The following is an 8,656-nucleotide window of genomic DNA, read 5'->3' as shown; positions in this document are numbered from 1 at the left end:
TATTTTGATTTGTCTGACAAACTTGCCTGTGAACACTTTATGTAAATAAAAAATAGGTAGGTATGAATCTAATTGTAGTCTTATTTTTAAGATTTAGTGGTAGCCTCATGGATGAATTATTAATGCTATTCAATTACAGTATCTGAAGACAAGATCAAAAAGAGATAAGGTAACATTTCACAAGGCTTCATCCTATAAACCTCTTGTCTAATTCTGAAAGGATGCCATAGTATGTAGCTTCTGCACACACACAAATGTAACCAGATCACCATAATTTGTTATATTTTTATTAATTATATGCTCACTCGGGTTGTTGAGACGTGGCCAAAAACTCATACCAGGATTTGGGGATTTGTTCAAATTTAGGCTAATGAATTGGAAATAGATTTACCCAGGATAAAGAATTAAAAATTCTAATATTCAAACAACTTCATCCAAGCTAAGAGGTGATGTGCTTCAGTTCTGCAGCTTCATTAACAGTGGAAGGAATATTCGGTCTCTGACTGATCACCTGAGGAAAAATGAAGATGTTAACATTTGTACAACAATGGAAACATGTACATGGAATCAATCTGAATAAACAATCAGGATCTCATTTTGATAAAAAAAAAAAAAAACATTAAACACTGGCAAAGAAAATCTTACTTGTTTGGTAGTAATCATACACTTTGACCACAGCTGGCTTGAGATTCTTCACTGGAAGAACCTGTTTCATTTGTATCCGATAAATCATTGGAATATGTTTGGGGATCTGCAGGAAGAGTCATGGACATTATGAAAAAAATGTTTATGAATCGACCTAAAAGATATAAAATCATATGAATGCTGCTGTTCTCTCACCTCTTTCAAATACACAATGACATGATCATCTTTAGCATCAACTCGCTCCACAAGAGATCCAAACATTCCAGAAGAAGTTTTAAGCTGTGTGAAAAAAGTGTTGGTTAATCTCTAAATACTGACCTCAAGAAATTTTACAAGTTTGTGATGAAACACTTAAATGTACCATTGATGTATCAGCTGTAAATCCAGACAAGAGTTTAATATCCACAATCACCATGTTAGTCCTTTCCTGTAGACCATCATATCTGGAAAAAAGCAAATGGAAAGTAGATAGTTCTTAAATGCCTCCAATAGTATCAAATAAGCCAGGACAAAAAATGTTTATATCATTCATAATGTGTTAATAATAGGGGTGTGACGAGACACTTATCTCACGAGACGAGACGAGACACGAGATCTTTTTTTTTTAAGAAATCCTCAATGATGAAATATATAGGGTAAAATAGTATTTTATTTGACAAAAAAAAAAAAAAAAAAAAAAAGGCAAAAAATGTAGGTGCATTTTCATATGAACTTGTACTTTATGAAATTAAACTTCTATTTTAATGAATTATATGCAGTAATAAACATGTAAACTAATGCTGCATGATTCTGGATAAACTGAAAAACTATTTTCTTTTATAAACTGGAGATCACGATTCTAAAGAAAAAAAGGATTAGAAATCTAAACAAAATTTCTTAATTTACTAGTGATACTGACAGAATGTTTATTGCTTAAGTCTATATTTGAACAAAATTAAAAATAATAATAATAATAAAGAGCCAGTGTCTCAATTAATAAAGGCTTGTTTCATTATTGGAACCTCTTGAATGTATAATATAATATATGTATAATAATTCAATGACAAATACTTTTTTTAAACGTGCAGTTGTCGCCACCTCCTGGCGGAAGAGAATAAACGTTACTCACGTTACAGACGTGTTAGAAGATACTTTCGTTTTGATCGCTACTGTAGACAATAAGTGTTCATACTTAAACTATAAGCTTTTATCCCAGTACTTCTGTTATTTAAATGTCTGTAACAAAGAACTATATGGTTAAAAAGACTGTTTGTGTTGCTTTCTGAAACAGCATCAGTAAGAATGCAGATTTTAATGTCTTCAATAACTTTCACATCATAAGCGTCAGTGGAGCGTGAAACAGTTGTAATAGAGAACGCTGAATTATTGTCATTCATGAATAAGATCGTGTGGGTGTTTGAATAGAGATCATGATATTTTAAAGGAACACTCCACTTTTTTTGGAAATAGGCTCATTCTCCAACCCCCCCCCCCCCCCATTTTAAAAAATGGTTTCATTGTATAGAAAACCATTTAACCTACATAATATCAGTGTAATTCTTTATAAATAACATTATATAGGTTTCAAATATTACAATAAAAACAAAACAAAAAAACATAGGCGCTTTTTGATTTTTTTTTCAGACACTGGCGTAATAGTCAAGGAAGTTTGCTGCCGTAATATGGACGCAGCAGGCGGAGTATTATCAGAAATTAGTTCCCAGCTAGTTTAGCATTTGCACATGTGCTGCGTGGTATTACTGCTCCTGCTTCAGCCTTATTACGGCAGCAAACTTCCTTGACTATTACGCCGGAATGGGAGTGTAGTTCCTAATCTTATCAGCCTAGAAAATTGAAGCTTTGCATTTCCACCGGTCTTAGTACACGATATAACTGCAGAAGAGTCAAGTTTTAAATAGGACAAATATCGAAACTTGTTGGTCATTTTTGAATGTGATGCTATTGGTCTAATATGATTCAATGATCTATGCTAAGCTATGCTAAAAGTGATATTGCCAGAACAGGAGAACGGCTGAATGGATTTCAAAACGGTAAAACTCAACTTATTAACTCGGGGGGAGTTGGAGAATGAGCCTATTTCCAAAAAAAGTGGAGTGTTCCTTTAATGATTAGTCATGCAGCTCTAATGTAAACACTTCAAAATGTTTTGCCATGATATCTTCACGTTCTCGAGAGACCAGTCAGATCTCGCGGGACACCATCGGATCTCGCGAGATCTCGCACCCCTAGTTATTAGGTGTGTTCGAGCTCATGCTGCGCTGCGCAGACCGATCGGCGAGATTAGCCGAAAGCAGTCGGGGAGGAGCTGAAAACGGAGCCGTCAAGTCGGACACGTTGGGGATCTCGTTGCTTCCTCAAGCATGGCAGATCACGGTGCGTTTGCCTACTTTAATGCAGCTGAATACTATAAGTGGTCTGTATGAAAAAAATACAATAATAAACTTATGCACAAATCCAATATAAAGAATTTAAGGGAAAAAAAGATCAGTCAAAAGATCATAAACTATTTACGAAATGGCATGCAAATTGATTTGTTATGCAATTATATGGATTGAAGCACGAAACACGCGTGATCATCGTCATGTGGTGAATGTGGCCAATCATGAGAAGCTGTGACATCATCACAGCCTAGTGCAGCCGTTCCTGAAATGCTGCGCTGGCTGAGCAAGCCGGCTGTTCTCGAAACGCTCTCGCATTACTTTGATGCCACACGTGAACGTCACGTGGCGTCGGCGCCGGTTCAAGTCGGACAAAATTTTTAACCGGCATGCACTACTTCAAGTCAGCCGCCGATCGGTCTGCTCAGTGCCGCATGAAGTCGAACGCACCTAATAACCAAAGTGTTTTCTTAGGATTGTGTCAATTATCAATTCATATTGGTTTTATGTTAATTATGCTGTTAAAAATACTCATAAAATGTGTATTTGTTGGTGAATCTTAAGTCATAATTATTCTCTAGTCTTTTGACTTCAAGTCTGTTCGTACTTGACAATGAAGTTCAAATGGAAATTTTGTCCCAATGTTTTGCAATCTCCCTCAATCTTCGCATCAATGCTTAATGTTTTAGCTTCAGTAGAAGTGGGAATGTTGTAGAACTGAGCCACCTGAGAGAGCAAACAAAAACACATTCATAAACCAGCACACTTATAAACAATTTCATAGCAAAATAACTACAAAATGCTAAGAGAGGAAAGAGAGAAAGTGAGTGTCAATGACGCTGAACGCACTACAGACCTGCACAGACACACAGGTTGAGCCCTTCACTTCAATGCTGTATTTGGCTGGAACGTTCTGCAGCTGCTTCTCCTGGTACAGTAACTTGTTGTCCTGATTGACATCAAAGTGGTGAGTGTCTCCTGCTGACTGTACAGTCACTGTGCTGGAGCCGTCAGAGCTGAACACTTTGGTAGCGTACAAAGACAGAGCCTGAAGAGCCACCACTGTGTCCTGAGAAATAAATGTGTTCAGTAATGAGACTTTTACCCATCATTCAGCAATCATGTGTTTGATTTGAGTAGTTTGAGTCACCTGTGTGGAGGAGAATCCTCCATAGGCATTCTGCTGCTTCACAAGCCAGCTGACAATCCTGTTAGCAAAGCCCAGATCAGCTGTAGTGACTGAATCTGTAGTGAGAACAGCTAACAACACATATGAGCTGATCTCCACTGACAGAGAATCAGAGTCATCAGCAGATCCAGACTGAGACCAGTGGAGATGAGACCCTTTAGTACACAACAACAAAAGAAACACCAGAAACTCAATGAACTTAACAAAAAACAATAACAGTGCAGTCAAAAAAGGCAAAATAAAAAAAAAGTAATCAGAAACAAATCTCTTACCATCTGAAATAGCAGTTTCCTCCACTTTCTTGAAAAGCTGCTGTCGAGTGTCCGTGTCTCTAGCCAGACTGAAAGCGTAGGCGAGTAGAGCAGTGGTGTAAGTGTTTTTGACATCCTCAATGACGGTCCTCAAGCATGACAAACCTTTAGAGACGACAGGATCCTGAAAAAAAAAACAATGACGTAAGTGAGCATCATTTTTCTGAGTTTATACTGCGTTTCCTGTAGATGAACTTACTGTCACAGGAGTTTCCAGTTCAAGCAATGATGCAGTAATGTAGGCTGTCATGGTCACATTATCATTCACTCCACCCTGGAATATATATTACAGGAACATAAAAAAAAATTGTTATAGATTGGCATAGGCATTGTTTCTGTGATAATGTTTAGTGACAAATAGCACACCTTCATTCTGTTGTTGAACAGTCTTCCCTGTTGGATAAAACAGCCGTCTGAATCCCGTCTGCTTATTAACCATTCCTTTGCACTCTGAATAATTTGTGGATCAATAAATATGTATTTCTGTGCTTTGCCAAAGGACCTCAGGACAAAGGCAGTCAACCTGGTGGTGTAGAGGATTAAATTCAATTAATATTTTTTGCACTTTCCATTGGAGTTTATTATTGTAGATTACTTTGATATTATTAAAAAAATGTTATTAAAAACTGTAAGAATGAAAAAATATTTACCATGTATTCCCTTCACCATAACCAAATGTGCTGTATGCACCATCATAATGCTTGTAGTTCAGTTGTCTCTGGTATCCTGTTTAGTGTGATAATGGTTCACTTTAACATTTTGTTTGGGATGACCAAATGTGTCTGACTATTCAGCTTAATGAAATGACATTCAGGTGTGTTGAAAAATAAACAATTTATCAGTCTCAGTATTTTCTTGCAGTATTTCCTCAGTATTTTCTCTCACCGCTCTTAAGGAAGCCGGTGGCTCTCTCTCGAATGGCTGAGGTGAGCTGCTCTGTGTTTTCCAGATACTGCAGAATGTAAATATTGGGAGAAAGAACAGCCATGTTTTGTTCTCCACAGCCGTACGGCATCCGTAATAATCCATGAAGATTCCTCAGTGCACGACCCAATATGTCTCCTACAAAACAAACACAAATGAAAATCACTACATTTTAGAAACACAAACTCTTCATTTCTGTTTGTGTATGTAAATGTTACCAATGATTGAAACAGAGGATCTGGCTGATCCCTCAATCACATCTTTAGGAAGAGTCAGATTCACTTCCTCTGAGAGACTGTCGCCTATGAACCAGAGAGACAGAAACATATATCAATGATCAGCAGAGTAGTGCTAAAAAATGATCATTCTAATACCATTTGTGAAGTAAAAAAAGGAATATCACAGGAAATTATTGTGATTCAAGCACTTTGTAAAAAAAAAAAAAGATAAGAAAAGCTGGTAACACTTTACAATACGTGTGCACAAATACGCATTAATTCATGCTTAATTAATGCACAGATAATCACGAGTTAATGTATAATTAATGAAGAACTAAACTATTTATTAATGATTACTATATCAGCAACTAATGAACATTCTATATGATTCAAAGATTAAGTAATCAATAAATTGTTATTAGTTAATTGTGCCATAATGTATTAATTCCCTATTTTATTAACTAGTGTAAATTCATTCATGTGTTAGTTACCACAGTGGTCAAAGCTATGTACTTCAACTTCCAGTTGTCTGCTTTAATTACTCATTAGCTAATGATTTGCAGAGATATCATTATGTTATGACTTTACTTATTGAGACACAAAACTATTAACTAATTGTTAAGTAATATGTCATTGTGGTTATGATATAGAATTAGTCATTCATGTGCCTTAATGTGTTGAAGCCATGCATTTAAACTTCCAGTTGTCTGCTTTAATTAATCATTAGCTAATGATTTGCAAAGATATCATTATGTTATGACTTTACTTATTGAGGCACAGAACTATTAACTAATTGTTAAGTAATATAGTTATAGCTAATGATTAATTAAAGCAGACAACTGCAAGTTGAAATACCTGACTTGAACCCATTTTGGTAATTAATACATTAATTTACACTATTAGTTAATAAAAGGGGTTATTAGGGAATTAATACATTATGACACATTTAACTAATAACAATTTATTGATTACTTAATCTATGAATCATATAGAATGTGTCACACCCCCGGACTTTCATGTTGGTTTCTCCCATTCTCCCCCCGCAGTTCAGAGTGTGTTTGGTTTCTCTCTCATTGTCTCCACCTGTATGTGTAATCAGTCTGTCTATTTAGTGTGTGTGTTTTCCCCTCAATGCGGTCGGTCTTTGATGTTATCTCCTGATGTTCCTGTGTCTCCTGTATTCCGTTGGATTTATTAAATGTACGTCTTTTTACTACGTCGTTGTTCGTGTGTTCCTGCCTAGATTGTGACAGAAAGACCGACCTAAACAGTTTTTTTTTTGCGTCATACCCCGTTTTTATTTCACGTTTGCGTTTCCCAGTCTTTTTGTTTCCGTTGTGTTTCCCCCATGGATTCCTTCCTCCGACCAGAATTCATCCTCCTCTGGCTGAAGCAGGGGGATCTACCGCTTGAGGGATTTACCGTCATGTTCCAGCTTGTAGTAAACACCACCAGCTACCCGGACGACGCGCTCTGTGCATTCTATGACGCAAGCCTCAACACGTCATGCTGAGCGCCGTCGTCCGAGGACGGCCATCGAGCGGACTTTGCCGCGTCTGCCAGTCTCCATCGGTGTTATGGCTGGAGGATCCCTCACCATCGCCTCCAGCCTCAGAGTCCTGGACTCCGCCTCGGCCCTCCGACCCTGCGGCTCCACCCCGGCTCTCTGCTCCCTTGTCTCTGCCGTCGCCCGTCGATCCACCAGCTCCACCGGGCTCCATCGTCCCTCCAGTCGTCACCCCACCTTCGCCTCTGGACTCTACTCCTCTGGCTGTGCCTCGTCGCTCCGTCCCACCGGCTCGGTGGACCTCCTCCCTCCCACGGGCACAGCCTCGGCCCTCTGTCGCTCCGGCTCCACCGCGGATCTCCGGATCTCCATCTCTGCCTTGGTCGCCAGAGCCTTGGGTTCCACCTTGGCCCTCCGGATCGGTGGCGTCGCCCAAGATCATCGGCTTTCCGTCTCCGCCTCGGGCTCCACCACCACCTGCTCCACCTCCATCGGTCGGCCCCATGGAGTCGTCAGCCTCTCCTCCACCATGGCTCCTCCCTCCATCGGCTCCACCGTGGGATTACGTCATGGCTGTGTTCTGGGTCCCACCTGGCTCCTCCTGCTCCAGCCCCCTCCTGTCACCTCCTTGGCTCCTCCCTCCATCATCACCTCCATGGACTGTTCCGTCACCTTTCTGGACTCCATCTCTTACCCTCCTCCCGGGAGTCCGTCCTCCGCCGAAACCCCCTCCTAAGACTGTTTGCTGTTTCCCGTTTGTCGGTGCGAGGACACGCCTTCCGGGAGGGGGAGGTAATGTCACACCCCCGGACTTTCATGTTGGTTTCTCCCATTCTCCCCCGCAGTTCAGAGTGTGTTTGGTTTCTCCCTCATTGTCTCCACCTGTATGTGTAATCAGTCTGTCTATTTAGTGTGTGTGTTTTCCCCTCAATGCGGTCGGTCTTTGATGTTATCTCCTGATGTTCCTGTGTCTCCTGTATTCCGTTGGATTTATTAAATGTACGTCTTTTTACTACGTCGTTGTTCGTGTGCTCCTGCCTAGATTGTGACAGAATGTTCATTAGTTGCTGATGTAGTAATCAATAATAAATTGTTTAGTTCTTCAATAATTATACATTAACTCGTGATTATCTGTGCATTAATTAAACATAAATTAATGCACATTTGTGCACACGTATTGTAAAATGTTACCGAAAAGCTTTCACTGAACATATTTTGGTTACATTTTCAAATGGTTTGTGAAATATTAGGCTAATTAGTCTTTACACAACATAAGCGCTAAACAAACTGATTGAAAACTTGCTTGGTTCCTTAAAAACTAAACACAAGCCAAAGGATTCCAGCATTATCAGTGCTTATACACTTATACACGTAGTGCTTATAAAATCTATTAAATATTTGCAGACAAACCCTTTGGACACAGTAACCAGCTGTAGGTCTCTGTCTTTTCAGTTCCTTCAGCCTGCGGCATAAAACAATAAGAT

The 8,656-nt window shown here is 39.2% G+C and overlaps 1 protein-coding gene across 1 annotated transcript in view; it reads right to left on the bottom strand.

The window, feature by feature from the left end:
- Nucleotides 1-271: 271 nt before the first annotated feature.
- Nucleotides 272-8,656, bottom strand: part of LOC141284575 (alpha-2-macroglobulin-like) — a 36,940-nt gene continuing 28,555 nt past the window's right edge. The window contains exons 21-34 of the mRNA XM_073817559.1: nucleotides 8,583-8,634; nucleotides 5,666-5,749; nucleotides 5,409-5,585; nucleotides 5,174-5,249; nucleotides 4,890-5,046; nucleotides 4,723-4,797; nucleotides 4,485-4,647; nucleotides 4,174-4,367; nucleotides 3,880-4,092; nucleotides 3,631-3,749; nucleotides 1,007-1,088; nucleotides 841-924; nucleotides 646-751; nucleotides 272-511 (exon numbers count right to left, since the gene is read on the bottom strand). Coding sequence (XP_073673660.1) covers nucleotides 474-511; nucleotides 646-751; nucleotides 841-924; nucleotides 1,007-1,088; nucleotides 3,631-3,749; nucleotides 3,880-4,092; nucleotides 4,174-4,367; nucleotides 4,485-4,647; nucleotides 4,723-4,797; nucleotides 4,890-5,046; nucleotides 5,174-5,249; nucleotides 5,409-5,585; nucleotides 5,666-5,749; nucleotides 8,583-8,634 — 1,620 coding nt within the window. The 3' untranslated portion in view covers nucleotides 272-473. The remainder of the gene's footprint in view (nucleotides 512-645; nucleotides 752-840; nucleotides 925-1,006; nucleotides 1,089-3,630; nucleotides 3,750-3,879; nucleotides 4,093-4,173; nucleotides 4,368-4,484; nucleotides 4,648-4,722; nucleotides 4,798-4,889; nucleotides 5,047-5,173; nucleotides 5,250-5,408; nucleotides 5,586-5,665; nucleotides 5,750-8,582; nucleotides 8,635-8,656) is intronic.

Source organism: Garra rufa, chromosome 14 (assembly GCF_049309525.1).
Source record: "Garra rufa chromosome 14, GarRuf1.0, whole genome shotgun sequence".
NCBI classification, from domain to species: Eukaryota; Metazoa; Chordata; class Actinopteri; order Cypriniformes; family Cyprinidae; genus Garra; species Garra rufa.
Note: the sequence above shows the minus strand (reverse complement) of the source record. Positions and strands in the feature narration are given on the sequence as shown.